This window comes from Stenella coeruleoalba, assembly GCF_951394435.1.
Source record: "Stenella coeruleoalba genome assembly, chromosome: 1".
NCBI lineage: Eukaryota > Metazoa > Chordata > Mammalia > Artiodactyla > Delphinidae > Stenella > Stenella coeruleoalba.
The window spans coordinates 36,399,852-36,417,659 of record NC_137169.1 but is presented as its reverse complement, the minus strand read 5'-3'; the positions used below and the strand labels follow the sequence as shown (position 1 = coordinate 36,417,659).

General features: G+C 51.4%; 1 protein-coding gene across 1 annotated transcript; it reads left to right on the top strand.

Annotated features, from left to right (window-relative positions):
* Positions 1–45: 45 nt before the first annotated feature.
* Positions 46–17,524, top strand: TMEM53 (transmembrane protein 53). The gene is made up of 3 exons (XM_079915590.1): positions 46–379; positions 11,375–11,496; positions 16,006–17,524. The coding sequence occupies exons 1-3, from the start codon at positions 268–270 to the stop codon at positions 16,657–16,659; spliced, it is 888 nt and encodes a 295-aa protein (XP_079771716.1). The 5' UTR covers positions 46–267; the 3' UTR covers positions 16,660–17,524.
* The last annotated feature ends 284 nt before the right edge of the window (positions 17,525–17,808 follow it).

Below are 17,808 nucleotides of genomic sequence, written 5' to 3'. Positions count from 1 at the left end.
GGTGGGGACTCTTCCTGACCGGCGTCTTGGCTGGCCAATACCTGACCCAGATCAAGCGAGTCAGCCAATGGCTGAGGGCCAGGGATAGAGCGGGGCGGGGCATGGTTGCTAGGGCCGAGCTAGCAGGGTGCTGCGTGAGGCCCCGAGAGAGACTCGCTGGTTGCTAAGGCGGGAGGTCACAGAGCGCGGCTCAGGGATTGGGTAGCGTCGAGGGAGGTGGGTGGTGATTGGGCGGTGCCCAGGAGGCCCCGGGTGAGGTGCGGGAACATGAGCGAGAGTTCCGGCCGGAGGCCCGAGCTGAGGGCTGGCGCCTTCATCATGGCCTCGGCCCAGCTGGACTACACCATCGAGATCCCGGATCAGCCCTGCCGGAGCCGGGGTATGGAATGAGGGTTGGGTCCAGTCGTGGGGAGGTGACCTAAGGAGTCTGTGGGTCTCAAGCGCAGCTGTGGCCCCGCCCCTCTTGCGGCCCTGTCCTCTCGCGGCCCACCCCCTCACGGGGGGGTCCCCCTCACCGCAGGTCCTAGACTTAGTCGGGTCCAGAGAGCCCCGCCCCCTAGTAAGCCCCTCCCCCAGAGTGCTCTTGGTGTCCGAGCCCCGCCCCTTCGCGGCGTCTACCCGACCCCTAACCCCGTAGGCTGGGGCCCTTCTTTCTGTCTCTTTAGTCGGAGTTCCCAGGCGCGTACCTTCGCTTCTCTCCTGGTAGCTGAAGGCCCTCCTGATTCTTTTGTTTGGGGTCGGGCTTCCCACTGCTAGCCTTTCTTCGGCAGTTGTGGTTAGGGGTCCCACCCATTATATTTCATCCACTGTTTTCCTCGGGGTCCATGCAAAAGCCCAGGACACAGAGCCTTCATCCCTCCCTCCTCTGCACTCTCCTTGGCAGTGGTTACAGAGCCGTCTCTGCCATGAAATAGAAGTCTGCTCAAATCCTGACTCCTCCCTTTAGTAGCTGGATGACCTTTGGCATGCTTCCAGCTCTGAACTTCGGTTTCCTCATCTGCACAGCTGGGGTACCAATAGTAACCTCCCTCCTAGGGTTGTTGGTTGCACAACTGAGATTATTTGTCTGAAGGACCCAGCATAATGCTTGGCACAGAGTGAGCTTAATGATTAGCTTTGTTTTCCTCTCTACAGTCATATCATTACAGAAAGATGTGTGGGAGGCTCCACAAAATTAGTAGCCTGTAGAACAGGTCTGGGTCCCTGTCAGTGTGAGTCAGATTGGGGGCCCAGAGAATGGAAAGTTTGGCCCTGATTGGGAATCATGGTAGAGGAGCCTTGACATGCACCCCAGCCTAAGCTGCATGTGTTGCCTGCCTTACTCCACATCGTCTTCACACCTCCAGCTGCAGCTCAGCCTCTTCTATTGCTACCACAACCATCTTCCCAGTGCAAAGCTTTGATCTTATCACTGTTCTACATAAAACCCTTCAGTGGCTCCTTATTGCCCTCAGGATAAATCAAATCCAGATTCCTTAGCATGGTATTCAAAGTCCTCCATAATTTAGCAGACCCTTCCCTGACAGGATGCTTCCTCCCAAATATCCTGGCCTGTTGGAGGCAACTGGGATTGTTAGAAAGCACTTCCCTTTCTTGAGCCACAGTAGGCCTTCCTGTCATTTCTGCTTTCAGTTCAGCATTTGCTGTGTCCTGGCGATGGGTTAGTTGCTGGTGCCTCAGAAGTGACTCACACACAGAGTCCTTCAAGGAGCTGTGGTTCTGGGGAGGGCTGAGGGCTTAGAAGCAGGGGGTTTCACAAAGACGTGGTAACCGCAGGGCTAGGAGGTCGTGGTGGGTGCAACACAGAGCAAGGTAGTCTCTCTTCCTCTCTTTTCAAGCTCATCTCTCTTCTCCAAGAGAAATACCTCCAGGGCCTTCAGTTGTTCCTCCTCTGGTGTGGTTCTAATAGCCTCCTCCTTCTCATTGCTCCTCTGCACTGGCTTTGGTTTCTCATTCCTTTCCCTCTCAAAGTGCATAGCCCAGAGCTGACCTCAAGGCGGTATGGCCCTCAGAAGGAAGTGACAGCACTGTGATCCCCTGAATCTGTTTTCTTCCTGTCTGCAGAGAGCTCCCCTCCAGGCTGACAGGGCTTCACAGACAATCTTTGGGGGTCCAGAGATTGTCTCTCTTTTGCAATTACTGTTTAATGGTGGAGAAGTGTGAAGGACAGTCATATTTGGTTTCTGGAATTGCTTTTCCCCCATAATTGAGCATCAGAGCCACAGAGCCCAGCATTGCTGTGAGTTGATAGAGAGGCGAGCAGCTTCTGCTGGCACATCAGTTAGCTGGAAGGCAGCTACAGATCTGGGGTCATTCAGAGCCCAGGGTCCTTCTGCTGGGATTCCCACCAGCAAGTATCCGTGGCTGTCTGGGCCAAATGAGGGTCGTCTGCCTGGTCCTTTGCTGAAGCTGATCCCTTGACCTAGCATTTCCCGCCATCCCACCCACTCCTCTTTGACCAGTGATCCCCTCACCCTCCTAAGTGAGAGTCGGGTATTCTCATCTCATTTCCTTGGGGAAGGTTCTGTTCTCAGGGCTCCCACAGCAGGGATCCCTGTCGTGTTGCTGGAGGTTTTGCTCAGTGTTGCCAGAGCCTGGCAAGGATGAAGTGCCAAATGAGCTGAAGGGAGTCGTTTAGGCAGCACTTGGGCCGGGCCCAAGTTGCTCTGCCATCCCAGGCCAGGGCTGTGCTGCCCCTCCTCCCAGCCAGAGAATGGTCAGCCAAGCCCTGCCCTGGGGCCCCTCTGCAGCTCACTGGCAGGCCAGCAGGCCTTCTTAAAGGCACCCTGTTGCTTTCATGTTCAGTAAACATTTTTTAGAAATAATTGATTCACAGAATTAATGAGGCTGGGACAAGGGGCTCACTCTTAGAGTACAAAGAAAGCCTTCGGTGGGGGGGGTGGTCACAGAGAAGGGAAGTGATAGGTTTATTGTAGGCCCAGGCTTAATTGTCAGTCTGCTCTTCTGCTGAGCGCCTGCCGGGGTCAAAGAAATGTAGACCTTGTCTTGACCCCCAGGAAGTTCTCCCTGGCACCGGGGAAACAGTCTGGGGTGGACCACAGTCCAAACAACCATGGTGGGCCCCAGGGGTCAGCTGCCTTCCTGGAGTAGAGTGGCCCAAGCTGGACCTGGAGCTGCGGGAGGGCTGACAGGTAGATGGGGAGCAGCAGGAAGTGCAGAACTAGGGGCACTGGGGGGACTGAGAGTGGCCCGAGAGAGCAGGGCCCTGGCGGCAGGCCGCCGGGTGCTTTCAGGAGCCGGAGAGAAAATCTCAAGAGCTGTCATACCAGAGAGGCCTCAAAGGCCCGGGCGAAGGGTTGGGACTAGACCCTCTTCTTGTCTGTGGGGACCCCGTAGGTGCTTTTCTTTTTTAAACAGTAGAGTTTTGTTTATTTTTTTAATCACGGTATGTTTTCTTTCATACATTAATAAAAACCCTTCCTAATTTGTCTGCTTTATACCAGGCACCGTGCTAGGCCCTGGATCTGAGCTCCAGACGTGAAGGACCCTTTGCTGGCCTCCTTTGCCTGAGATCTCTGTGGTTTCTGTTGCACTTACATTGTTGACCATGCCTGGCTCACATGCCAGGCCTGCCAGGAACCTCTCTTATGATTTTATTACTTCTCACGACCACCTTGTGAAGTAGGGAGTACTCTTATCCCGTCTTACAGATGAGGAACAGAAGCTCAGGGGAGGTGAAGTATCTTGCCCCAAGTTATCCCAGATTCCAACGTGGGAGCCTCACTCCAAAGCCTGTGCGTGCAGATTTCAGTTGCCAGCAGGAAGTACTGCCTGAATACAGTTCCATTTCTAGGAAACAGTCAAGGACATGCAGGAAGAAAGAGGTGTCCATTAAAGTATTTTTATAACAGCAAAAGATTGGAAACAACATCATGTCCAATAATGGGAGCTTGGTCACCATAAATTATGAAATATTCTATAGCTGCTCTGCAGCCACTAAAAAGAATGGGGTAGAGATATATAAGCCGACAGGGAGAGATGTTCACAATATATTGCTAAATTGAAGAAAGCAGATTACAAAAGCAGTATGGTTCCAATTTTATGAGATATTCATTTTCTGCTTTTTCTACAGTGAGCATGCATTCCTCATGAAGTAATAATAACTTCAATTCATTGAACTCTTTCTTTGTGCCAGGGTAACATGCTAAGCCCTCAGTAGTCACTGTCTTATTCAGTCCTATGTATTATTATCCCCATTTCACAGATAAGGAAATTGAAGCTTAGAGAACTAGCTCAAGGTCTGTTTCATAGTTATTGGTGGCAGAACCAGAGACTTGAACCCAGGTATGGTTTTATACAGTATGCACTCCTAGATACCATGCTACTCTCCTATGCTGTTACTCCAAAAAAAAAAAAAGTAAATTTAAAATGAAGTAATTTTGTTTAAATATAGGAACTGTGAGACTCTAGAAAGTATTTCTTGGGAGTAGAGGAAATTGAGGATCCTTTTATTCCTTGTATTTTAAGAAGAAAACAGGTTCTTTGTATTTTCGTTCTGGCTTGCAGAAGAAAAGCACATATTGTTCCACAGAGTCTTATCTTGTCAGCCCTTTCCTTTGTCTTCCCCATATGCCCCTGGGATATACACAATCCAATTTATGCTTTAGTTTTATGACTTGAACTGTTGTACAATATAGTATGTATCTGTAATTCTTGTATTATTGGTGTCAGTGTTGTTTGTTGAGAAAAGTCCAGAGGACAGAGAGCCCGTGGGATTAAATTGTTTTGTGGGGTACTCAAGAAGTGCCAGGGTTGAAAAGAATACTTCTGCCTCGCCAAGGGGCTTCTGGGTATCCATGATCTCTTTGACTTCTCAAGTGCTGTTGACTCTGCAGGACACCTCCCCCCACCCTTTTAAAAAAAATAATATTTTAACTCTCATTGCAAAAGTGATACATAGGGATTTTAGAAAGTGAGTAGAAAAAAAAATCATGAAAAAGAAATTGCCTCTGATCCCAGAAATAATTGCTATTAATATTTGATGTATTTTTTCTATACATAAGTATGTGTAGGTATGTGTGTATGTATGTATATAGGTATTCTGTTGTACTTACTTCTTTGCAGCTTCCTTTTTCGCTTAATGTGTTACTGTTAATTCTTAAAATAATAACATTATTGAGATACAATTCACGTACCATAAAATTCACCCTTTTAAAATGTGCAATTCATTGGTTTTTAGTATATTTACAAAATTGTGCAACTGTCACCACTGTCTAATTTCAGAGCATTTTCATCACCTCCAAAAGAAGCCCTGAACCATTAGCAGTCTCTCCCCATTTCCCCCTCCCTCCAGCTCCTGGCAGCCACTAATCTACTTTCTACTGTGTGGATTTGCCTATTGTGGACATTTCATATAAATGGAATCATGCAATATACGGTCTTTGTGTTTGACTTCCTTAACTTAACATATGTTTTCAAGGTTCATCCATGTTGTAGCAGTGCTTCATTCCTTGTTATGACCAAATAATATTCCATTGAATGGATATACCACATTTTTTTCATCCATTTACAGGTGATGGGCATTTGGATTGTTTCTACTTTTTGGCTATCGTGAATAATGCTGCAGTGAACATTCGTGTACAGGTTTTTGTGTGGACATATGTTTTCAGTTCTCTTGGGTATATACCTAGGAGTGGACGTGCTGGGTCATATGGAAACTCAATGTTTAATTTTTTTTGAGGAACTGCCAAACTGCTTTCTAAAGTAGATGCACCTTCTTTGCTTTCTCACCAGCAGTGTATGAGGGTTCTGAATGCTCCATATCCTCATCAACACTTGGTATTATCTGACTTTTTATTATAGCCATCCTAGTGGGTATAATGTGCTGTCTCGTGGTTTTGATTTTCATTTCCCTAATGACTGTGATGTTGAGCACCTTTTCATGTTCTTATTGGGCATTTGTACATCTTATTTGGAGAAATGTCTTCAAATCCTTTGCCCATTTTAAAGTTGGGTTATTTGTCTTTTTATTTTTGAATTGTGAGAGTTTTTTTATGTATCCTGGATACAAACCCCTTATCAGATATATGATTTGCAAAAATTATCTCCCATTCCGTGGGTTTCTTCATTTAAAAAAAATAAATTTATTTATTTATTTTGGCTGCATTGGGTCTTCGTTGCTGCATGTGGACTTCCTCTAGTTGTGGTGAGCGGAGGCTACTCTTCATTGGGGTGCGCGGGCTTCTCATTGCGGTGGCTTCTCTTGTTGCGGAGCATGGGCTCTAGGTTCGTGGGCTTCAGTAGTTGTGGCACGCGGGCTCTAGAGAGCAGGCTTAGTAATTGTGGCGCGCGGGCTTAGTTGCTCCGCAGCACGTGGGATCTTCCCGTACCAGGGCTCGAAACCTGTGTCCCCTGCATTGGCAGGTGGAGTCTTAATCACTGCGCTACCAGGGAAGTCCGGTTTCTTCACTTTTTGATGGTGTCCTTAGATGTTCAAAAGTTTTCAATTCTGATGAAGTCTATTTTTTCTTTTATTCCTTGTACTTTTAGTCATGTCTCAGAAACCATTCCCTAATCCAAGGTCACAAAGATTTACTCTTACATTTTCTTCTAAGAGTTTTATAGTTTTAGGTCTTACATTTATGTCTATGATCTGTAGACATAATGTATGTTTACATTATGTATGTTGTATGTTTAATGTATTACAGACTATTTCCATATGTTTAATGTATGTTTAATGTATTACAGACTATTTCCGTATGATTAAACATTTTTCTTTCATAAAAGTAGAATTACTAAGTCAAAGAGTGCATGTTTTTTGAGGCTTTTAATACATGTTCCAAAATTGTTGTGATTCTCTTCTCCCTATCATTTCCTTCCCCCTTCCTACCTGTCCCCCACTGCTCTGGTTCAGGCATTTGCCAACTTGCCTTGCGTGTTACAGTAGTAACACGACCTGTTCTTAACAGGCCCTTTCAGTGCAGTGGATAAGTACAGTGGCATGGTGATGGTGGTGCTGTGACAATACAGAGGAGGGGCATCTAACCCAGTCTAGTGATGAAGGGGCTGGGGAGGGCATCAAGGGGGGCTTCTTGGATGTCAACAGTGAGCTGACTCAGCAGGTGGCATGGGCATTAGCAAAGCATGACATGGAGCATCAGCCTCCAGGGCTGGGGAGTGAGGAGCATGTGCAAGGTCCTGGAGGCGGGGGGTAGTGTGGCATGGTGGTCCAGAGATGCATGCTGGCTGTGCCACTTCCTGGCTGTGTGTTTTGGGGGAAAAAGACTTACCCTCTCTGTGTTTTAGTTTTCCTATCTGTAAAACGGGGATAGCAATAGTAGCTAACTCCTAGGGTGGTCAAGGGACCAAATGAGGCAGCGTATGTTGAGGTTCTGACTGCGATGGCCAGTCCCTGAGGAGGAGCAGGTGGAAGAGGTTGGTGTTGGATCTGTTGATATACAGAGGCAGCCATGTGTACGGGTTTGGAGCTGAGTGGAAAGAGATTTGGTTAAGACTTGTTTTTTTTACCCAGGGGGCCCCCTGGGGTAGTGGTGATGAGCTAGTCTCTGGGTCAGACCACCTGGGTTTGGATTCCAGCTTCACTGCTTATTAGTTGTGTAACCTTGAACGATTATATACTATCTCTCTTTTTGTTGTTATCATTATTGTTTTTCTTGGTGATGGCAAAGAGGGGGAGGTAGGAGCTAAAGGAGATGTGGAATTCAGAGAGGTTTGTGATGGTTTAGGACCAAGGTGGGTTTGATTGCCTGTGCAGGGCTGTGGTAAGTCCTGGTGTAGAAGTGGGAGACAGAGCCAGTGCCCGAGTCTTCAGTGCCTGAGGGGCAGTGGCCAGAGGCCAGGAGATGTCAGCAGTGGGAGGGGGATAGGGGAATGACCAGTGGAAGGAGCATAAAAGGAGCAGGGGCTTTTACAGAGAATGGAGGAATCATGACCCGGAGGTGGCAATAAATAACAATAGCCATAGCTCTTACTTTTATTACTCTGGAAAGGGCAATAGGTAACAAGAAGAATGCCAGCTCTTTCTCCTGGGATCTGTCTTTCAGTTTGCAGCCAGGTGTTCATTCATTCAGCATGTTTCTGCTGAGTGCCTAGACAGGCCAGCTACAGTGCTGGGCACCGGGAATCTGGCGCTGAATGCAACAAACCCAGGTCCTGCCTTCACAGAGCCTACTGGCTGAGGGGAGACGGACATTATACGAGTAACTGTTCAAGTCATTAATCAATACACACTGGATCATGCCACTCCCCCAGTTCCAGAATCTTCATTCGCCCTCCACTGCTCCGGATAAAATCCTGACTCCTAAGCATGGCTTGGGGGACTTTCAGGATCGGGCCCCAGTCCCACTCTTGGCAGCTCTCCTGCCCACTTCTGCTCCCTCTTCCAGGCTCCTAGCCTCCTAGGACTGCTTGCCGTGCCCCAGAGCAACTGTAACATCGCCATCGTCCCCTGCCCCTGCTCATGCCCTTTCTCCACCTGGCATGCTCCTACGGTCCGTCAAGGCCAGCACAGCAAGCGAGTCTTCCTGTGGGAGGCCTCTCCCGGTCACGATCACTCTCTCAGCCATGTTCCCGGAGCATCTTGGACTTTTCTGGTTTATAGTGCTCCATGTCTAGAATCAGAGTGGGCAGCGTGGCTCCAGTGGGAGGAGGTCATGACAAAGGCTCTGAATGGGCCTTAGGAATGGGCATGGAGAGGGGGCCCTGGGAAGAGACTGTGTCGGGGCGTGGGAGATGCCTGTGGGTAGGAGGAGCACCTTGTGGTTCAGGGGGGTGGCCTCAAATGCCTGGCTGGAGTAGAAGGACAAATTCCCTCCTTTTAGGAATGTTATGGAAAGCTTGGGCTCTGGGAAGAGGCAGTGTGTCCAGGGTGTCCGTATTCTGAGTTTCTCCGTGGAGATGTGTGTCTGGTGAAGAGTCATTTCTGCCTGAGTTGGTGAAGCCAAGGGTGCCGGCAAAACCTGCAGTGGAGCAAAGTGGAGTTATAGAGCCCTGCTGTGGGCTGAGGGGCAGCTCAGAGGCCCGGCAGAAGTGTCTGAACCTTCCCGGACTGGGAATGCCCCACCACTGCTGGCAAGGGCGGCCACCAGGGGATGTGACCGCCCCTGGCTGCCTTCTCTCCTTTTGAGATAAACCCCCAAACCCTTTGCTGGTGTCTTGGTGGTGGTACCTGGAGGGGAGCCCCATAGGCTGGGGGAGGGGAGCCCATGCTCAGACAGCTGCACAGAGGTTAGGGAGCCTCCCTGGGGCAAGTCTCAGAAATCCAGGTGCTGGACCTCAGAGGGTCAAAGGCAGATCCAAACTGTAGCTGTCGATTACCACGCATGAGGCTGCTGCAGCCTGAGCTTTACGGGTAGTCATTGCCAGCAAGGTTGGGCCAGGGCCCCAGTGAGGCCCAGATAGAGCCTCTCCACCAGAAAGGCCAGTGCAGGCGAAGAGCTGCCCTGGCCAAGGACAGGAGGCCACCAGGCCAAGAAAGGTGGTGAGAATATTTAGAGTGGCCTGGTTAGAGCTGTGGGACCATCTCTCTTTTCAGAGGCTGAGGCCGGTGTCAGGGGAGCCTGGGACGGCTGGCAGGGGTCAGCAAGGGACTGAGGTGCTGGGAGCTCCTGGTCCAGGCTGAGTTGCAACTCAGTCTGGCATCCCCATGGGTGCAGGCAGTCAATCTCCAAAGGCCGGAGCTGCCACTGCTGGAGAGCAGGAACACTGAACTTTTCAATCACATTAATTTCCACAGGAAATTGTTGTCTTCCTTTTGTCCAAAGGTTAGTGATTTATATTTACCATCCTCTTAACTAGCCTTGAAATTTACTGTCGCCAGGTCACCACCAGCATCCGTAAATCTTAGGGTGGCAGCTGAGCATAGCCAAGTGGCTTGATCCTTGGAAGGGTACACCCTGGTCCTTTCAGAAGGGCAGATAACTAGCAACAGACAGTCCGTGCACAGAAGTCGCCCCAAGGAGGGTGGGTACTCACTTGGCAGGGGAAATGAGATGAGGTCTGACCGACAAGCTTGCAGGGAGGCCTTCAGAAGCAGCCATGGAGGAGGCAGGTGGCTTGTGCCTTGGCACATCACCGAAGGAGATGAGCTTCTAGTTGTGGACGGGGCTGGTGGCACAGGAGGTCTCAAGTGACTTAGCTAGGATGGGGAGCAGGGACCAGATTCCCAGCTCTACACTTCCTGTGTGACCTTAGGCAAGTAACTTAACCACTCTGTGCCTCAGTTTCCTCATCTGTACTAATATTATTCGTATTGTTGTTGTGAGGGTTAAACCTCAGTAAATACTGGCTGTTATTCTTCTCTGTCAGGACAGGGTGGGTGGTTTGGTAGTGGCCGCCAGAGTCTGTCTGCTTCACTTCCCTGCTTATACTGCCCTATCCATTTCTCCTTTTTTTTTTTTTAATAATTATTTAATTTATTTATTTTGGCTGCGCTAGGTCTTTGTTGCTGTGCGCGGGCTTTCTCTAGTTGCGGCGAATGGGGGCTACTCTGTTGCGGTGTGCGGACTTCTTATTGCGGTGGCTTCTCTTGTTGCAGAGCACGGGCTCTATGCATGTGGGCTTCAGTAGTTGTGGCGCACGGACTTAGTTGCTTCGTGGCATGTGGGATCTTCCCGGATCAGGGCTCGAACCCGTGTCTCCTGCATTGGCAGGCAGATTCTTAACCACTGCGCCACCAGGGAAGTCTCCCATTTCTCCTTTTAAAGACCTCTTCTTCCGTCTGCTCATGGAATTAGGACAGCAACTGGCAAACTTTTTCTGTAAAGGGCGGTATCTTAGGTTTTGTGAACTGCGTGGTCTCTGTTGCAGCTACTCCGCTCTGCTGTTTAGCTTGAAAGCAGCTGTAGACATTATGTAAATGAATGAGCTGGGCTGTGTTTCAATAAAACTTTATTTGTGGACACTGAAATTTAAATTTCATATGATTTTCACATCACAAAATTTTCTTTTGATTTTTAAACAAAAACATTTTAAAATGTAAAAAACATTTTTAGTTTTAGTTCGAAGGTCATATGAAAACAGATCATGGGTCGAATTTGGCCCATGGCTTGTAGTTTGTAGATCCCTGGATTAGAAGGTGAAATTGCATGGTAGAAGTATTTATTCACTTTTCTCACCTGGGCTATGTCTTTGAGTCACTAAAGACAGAGGCCCTCGGGTGGGTTTTTCCAGTTACCCTGCAGCGCCTCCTGAGAAGCCTAAAAGCCAGTTGAAGTGAAGGACAGAGGAAGGAGCCCCCTGGGAACCTGAGGCACAGGGACCGGCAGGATGCCTGGGCCTGGTACCTGGCGCTCCCCTGCCAGCAGCCCGAGTAGCGCTGGCTCTGGATTGGCCAGTCACCCCCACCCCGAACCCTAGCTCCAGGGATGACAGTCTCATCCTGCTTGTGTTTCAGAGAACAGCCCCAACCAAGGTGGGAAGGAGGCGGGGACTCGACAGCCTTTGGTGATTCTCTTGGGCTGGGGTGGCTGCACGGACAAGAACCTGGCCAAATACAGCGCCATCTACCACAAAAGGGTGAGTACTGCAGGTGTGCGGACGCCCAGTGCGCTGGGGCCGCTCTGCGGGGCTCTCCCAGCATCTCCGGGCTGCAGTGGAGGCTGACCACCAGTCAGCCCAGGAAGGCCTGGGAATGGCACCAAGAATGGCCTGTGAGGAAGACGCTGGGCCCATGGGGACTTGGGCAGGATTATCTACCCTTTTGCAGCCAGCTCTGTGGCCTGGTCTGTCCCCTTCAGCCGCCTGACCTGCTCCCCCTCCTTCCTCCCCAAGCCCCACAGTGGGCAGCCCATCCCAGATGTGCTCCCAGCTGCGGAGTCAGCCCAGACCTCCAGTCTCTGTTGGCTAGTGCTGCCACTCTGGGCAGCAGGAACCTGGGCCGGGTGTGCTGGGCATAGTCTGGACTCCTGGGGCTTTCTCCTTTTCTGACCAGGTGAGTTTCTGTCTTAGGGCTGACCATGGCCCCTCACGTTTCCAGAGTAGAAGGGCCTCTTGGAAGAGAGACTCAGGACTGCGGTTTCCTTGCTTCATCTCAGGATGCACCAAGAGTTGTATGTAGAGGCTGTGGTTATTGGAGAGAGCCTCTGGGAAGCCCGTTTCACAGCTTTGGCCGCTGGCCTGACCCTGCCCTCCTCAGCCCAGACCTCCCAAAGCAGGGAGGCATCAGTACAGACCCCCAGCCACCAGCTGGAAGCCCTGAACTGAGGAGGAATGGCAGTCACCTGGGAGAAGGGCCAGCTGGGGCCCCCTCCTCTCAGCCTCCCTCCACTGACCCACGTCTGTGCTGTGCCCCAGGTGTGTGGTGGCCCTGGAATGGGAGAGGAGTTGGAGGAAAGATGTAGTTCTGAGCTTGAGGCCTCCCCTCAACCAATAAGCCTGGTCCTCTGGCATTGCCTTATTCCTTAAGTAGTTTCAGCTGCTTCTGAATTCTACTTACTGGGTGAGGCTGGTTTGGCTTCTCCATTAGACTAAGATCCTTGAGGGCAGGCAGAGGACTGGGAATAGGTGAGTGTGGCCAGAACAGAGGACAAAAGAAAGGGCAAGTGTGAAGAGATGAGGCTGAGAGGGTCCTCAGGGGACTAAACAGGGGTGTGATGTTAGACTTGTGCTTCTGAGAGTCCCTCACTGCTGAGTGGGGAAAGGATTGTGGGGGCCAGGACCAGAGGCTGGGAAGTGAGTTTGTTGAGGTGGCCAGGACCTTGGGGCTGGTGGTGCTGGTGGAGGGAAGTTGATGGATCAAGGAGCTTGTTAGGAGGTAGAGTGGTCATTGGATGAGAGGTTGTGTGTGGGCACAGGGATAGGGAGGGGTCTGGGTAATGCCAGGTTTCTGGCTGCAGCAGATCCTGGGTTCTTTGAAACAAGGAGCACTAGAAGAGAAGCCGTGGGCTCTGGGGTGGATGAGATTTCCCCCAGGGAGTGTGTAGAGGGCAAGGAGAAGAGGCCCAGGACAGAACCCAAGCTTAAAGGAGCAGAAGACGAAGAGGGTCCCACGTGGAAAGGAGGAGTGGCTACAGGTGGACAAGAAAACTCAGGGAAATGTGATGGAATCCACAGGAAGAGAGTCTTAGGGAAACGGACCACTGTCGAGGGAGAGAGGAAAGATGTTCTTGGGGCAGACGGCATGGGAGGAAGTGATGGAGTGGAGGGAGGAAGTGATCCCAGGGAAGGCAGAGGGGTTGAGGTGGCAGCGCTCGTTGGCAGGGGGTTGTCTGGGAAAGGAATGGGTGCCTTTACCCCCTGGTCAGGAGGATAAGATGGGGGTAGAGAAAAAAATTTTCCCACCCCAAACTCCTGATACTTTATTATTTAAAAGAATATAAAAACGTCATAGTCTGTCCCCTAGAGATCACCTCTATTTAGCCTTAGTATATATCCTTTCAGCTTTTTTTCTGTTTGTGCATCTTTTCTTTACCTAAATAAGATCTCTTGAATACACTATTTTATATCCTGCTTTTTTTCGGACCATGATCTCCACCGTCCCATGTTAATACATTTTAATCTCATCGAGTTTCCAGTCCATATTCAGATTCTCTGATAGTCGCCAAAGTGTCCTTTACAGTTGATTTTCCCGAACCAGGGTCCAATCCAGGATCGCCCATTGCATCTAGTTATTTCGTTCCTTAAGTCTCTTATAAGTCTAGAACAGTCCATTTTTTCCTGTTTCTGTCTTATTGAAGAGCCAGGGCTATCAGAGAGTGTTTCTAAGCGCTCGTAATCCCAAATGCTGCTGGAAGGAAAGTACGGTGGGGACCGAAAGGTGTCATGGGATTTAGCCATTCGGGAGAACTTGGGCGACCATGGTAAGAGCAGTGCAGCTGTCAGAGTGAGTCAGTGGGAGGGGACCAGGTGGAGAGGGTGTCAAAGTTTGGGAAGGTGAAGAAAGGGTGGGACAGAGTTAGAGGGGAACATGGTGGGAAGGCAGAGGCTTTAATTTTTTTTTAATGAAATCGGTTTGAGCAGGAATCTGGAACGAGGAAGAGACTGAAAGTAGAGTGAGGTGAGGGCAGATGGATCAGGCTGGGACCGAGCATGTGTGGAGATGGAGAGATGGTTGGCTTCAGAGGAGAGGGAAGAGACTGGGATCGGACAGCCAGTGAGAGCCCGGCCCTTGGTGCAGGGGGGTTCCAGGAGCATCTGACTCGGGAGGTGGCAGCAGAGATGGAAACCTCAGAGCGAGGCCCAGGGAAGCTTGGTGTATATGCCCTTCCTTCACAGGGGGTGTTGGGCGTTCACAAGGCAAGCTCTGTGCATGCACTCATGGGTGACGTGGAGGTGGAGGGCACATGCGCCCTCAGAGACAGTGAGTTCCCAGAACTTGCTGCTGGGTTTATGCCTGTATCAACAGGTAGTGCTGCATGGGAATGCTTCTGGGGAGAAGCGTGTGTGGGCGTGTGCGCACGCACATGTGTGGGCTCCTGAAGGTAGTACCTACAGTGGTGTGTGCGCTGTGGGTGTGCGTTGGTGGCTGTGCTTTTTTGTGCACTTCACAGGTGGTGCAGTGGGTGCCATGGGTGTCTGCATCTGTGGGGTGTGAGGCGGACAAGGCTGTGTTTAGTCCCAAGGGTCGTGTGTGTGTGGTGGTGTGGAGTATGTTTGCGTTCGTGGGCGATGCTGTGTGTAAGTTGAGGGTGGGTGGAAAGCACCCTCTGGGGAGTTGGAGCAGAGCTCTTTGTGAAATTTTCCAGATCTGCAGGGCCAGGTAGCATCCGTGACCCCCCCTGCAGAGTCTTGGGAGGGGTGCTTAGGTACGCTAGGGTCTTGGTGAGAGCAGAGCCAGGAGGAGTTGGGGCACATGTGATCACAGTCAGCGGGAGGGGACAAAGTCAGGAGGCTGATGGCAGGGTTACCTCAGCTGACCATCTCTCTCTGGCTCTGGGTCGTTCGGGTACTGCGCGCATGTAATTTTCTCCTTGTTATTACTCCTACCACCACTAATGACTGCTGTTCTTAGCTGAGGACTTTGTGCCAAGTGCTGTTTTGGGCACTCGAGGTACGTTTTTTTCGTTTCATTTTCACCACAATCCCATGAGATGGATGTTATCCCAACTTACAGCTGGGAATGCAGACTCGGAAAGATGAAGTAAATTGCTGTTCATCCATACTGTTAGTAAGTGCTGGTCCCAGGAGTTGAGCCCAGAACTGTCTGACCCCAGAGCCTGCCTAACTCAGATTCCCCCGGCAAGGGGCCCTTTGTCTCTGGCACATGTTAGTGAGAGAGGATTAGGACTCAGGGTGGCTTTGGCTGCCTGTTCTAACTGGCCTAGAAGGGGATCTGTGTGGAGACCTTGAGGTGTACTTGACCCAGGCATTGAGGGGCACAGAGGCCTAGAGAGAGTTTAGCTAAGATTTTAGAATTTGAGGAACAACGGAGTTTACTGTATTTGGAATTTCAGGGAGAGTGAGGAGTGATCCCAGGCCTTGGAACCAGACATTTGGGAGTATGGCCTCTGTTCTCAGGGCCCTGCGGGAAGGTGGCAGTGGCCAGAGACTGACGCCATGTGGGCCTGGCTCACGGGTGGCCTCTGGTGGTCAAGGCTGGGCCTGCAGGCTGTCTCGGGTGTTGGGTCTTGCGGGGATACCTGTTTGTCCCTGGGAAGTAGGGACAGGCAAGAGCAGAGTCGCTGTAGCAGGGTGTAGCCAAGCAGTGAGGCCTTAAATGTGCCAGAGTTGAGCAGATGAGGGTGCAGGGTCAGGGGTGGGAGGGAGACAGGGAGCGGACCAGAGTGAGGAGGCTGCCTTCTGGTCAGCCCAGATGTTTCCAAAGTGAGCTCTGGGCTCCAGGCCTCGCATACCATCCCAGCCTGAGGGGGCTTGGCCAGCATGAAGCGCTTATTCCACAAATGGGCCTGGAGTGGACCTTCCTGCGTCTAGGAGAGGTGAGCTGTTGCCCAGACTGCAGCAGGGCCTGGAGCACTGCCAGCTTATGGGCCTGTGGAAATTGGAGCTGCTGGACCCCTCTGACCTTAGCTGCTCCCCACCTCCCTACCCCATCCCCGAGGATGGACAGGGCCTCTCTCCTCTCCTCAGGGCTGCATCGTGATCCGATACACAGCCCCCTGGCACATGGTCTTCTTCTCCGAGTCCCTGGGCATCCCTTCACTTCGTGTCTTGGCCCAGAAGCTGCTTGAGCTGCTCTTTGATTACAAGGTTGAGAAGGAGCCCCTGCTCTTCCACGTCTTCAGCAACGCTGGTGTCATGCTGTACCGATACGTGCTGGAGCTCCTGCAGACCCACCGGCGCTTCTGCCACCTGCGTGTGGTGGGCACCATCTTTGACAGTGGTCCTGGCGACGGCAACCTGCTGGGGGCTCTGAGGGCGCTGGCAGCCATCCTGGAGCCCCGGCCTGCCGCGCTGCGCCTGCTGCTCCTGGTGGCCTTTGCCCTGGTGGCAGTCCTGTTCCACGTCCTGCTGGCGCCACTCACCTCCCTCTTCCACACCCACTTCTATGACAGGCTGCTCGACGCAGCCTCTCGCTGGCCAGAGCTCTACCTCTACTCCAGGGCCGACGAGGTGGTCCTGGCCAGGGACGTGGAGCGCATGGTGGAGGCACGCCTGGCGCACCGGGTCCTGGTGCACTCTGTGGACTTCAAGTCATCTGCACACGTCAGCCATCTCCGTGACTACCCTACTTACTACACGAGCCTCTGTGTCAACTTCATGCGCAGCTGCGTCCGGTGCTGAGGTCCTTGCCCTACCCACCTCACCTCTGCTCCAGAAATAAATGCCTGACACCTCCCCATGACCTACATCCATGGGTGGGGTCCTCTTCTGGTTCAACTCCCTGCAGCCCTCTGGGACTTTATGGTCCTCCAGGTAGAGAATTTCCATGGGCCTCTGTCCTGGGGACTGTGGTGGTCTGCTTATCCCAGGATTCTTGGGGCAGGAGTGCCTGCGCAGGTCTCTGTGGAAGCCTAGCAGTGGTTGTGTTTGGATAAGTGCAACAGGCTGCTGACTCCTGTGGCATTTAGGCTGTGAAGGGTTAATAAAGCTGCGGGTGGGGGGTAGGGGTGAGGATGAGCCCCAGCATTGATCTCTGATTCCTTGAATAGAAGGTGAGCTTTGCAGGGAGGCGCCAGAGGGTAGGGGCAGGCTGGGGCAGGGGCTGTGATCTGTGCTCCCAAGTCCTGGAAGGGCAGAGCCCCACAGCATGGAGTGCCGTCCCTGTGGATCCCATTTAGCAGTTCACTCAGGCTTCTCATTGCCAGGGAGTCTAATGTGGAAGCCAGATGGGGAGCTGAGGGTACACAGGTGGGGGGCCTGTCCAGGTGTACCACACTTTGCCAGGAAGCTGCTAGATCCAGGAAAGTTGCAAGATGTGTGTGTAATGGGCAGAGGGAGTGGGGTGCAGGAAGACAGCAGCGCCAGATGGGAGCTGGGACAAGCTGAGTCAGGAGCCCTAAAGACCAGAACCAGAACCACTGGCCTGAAAAAAACTCCTTCATCTCCTTGAGGGGGACCCACTTGGATCCTCTGTAGGTAGAAGTGGTGGCTTCAGCCTTAGAGAGTCCTGTATCATCTATTATTCTACAAGTTACTGCTGCACAATGCTGGCACATAGCTGGCATTCAATAAATTTTTGTTGATTTAATGAGCTTACTGTGGTGATCGAGGGACTTGGGGGGCAGGGATGGACTTTGAAAGTTTGACCTGCAGCGAAGGAGATGGCTGGAAAAGCTCTGGGTGGGAGCTGACCCCTGATAGATAGTCTCAGGGCTGATGGACCCTCTGTCTCCAAGCTCTGTCTCCAAGCTCCAAGCCAAGCTCTCCCTACATCGCCTCAGCCCTCTGGGACTCCCCCACTACTGTGGCAGCCAGTTCCTATGCCTTCAT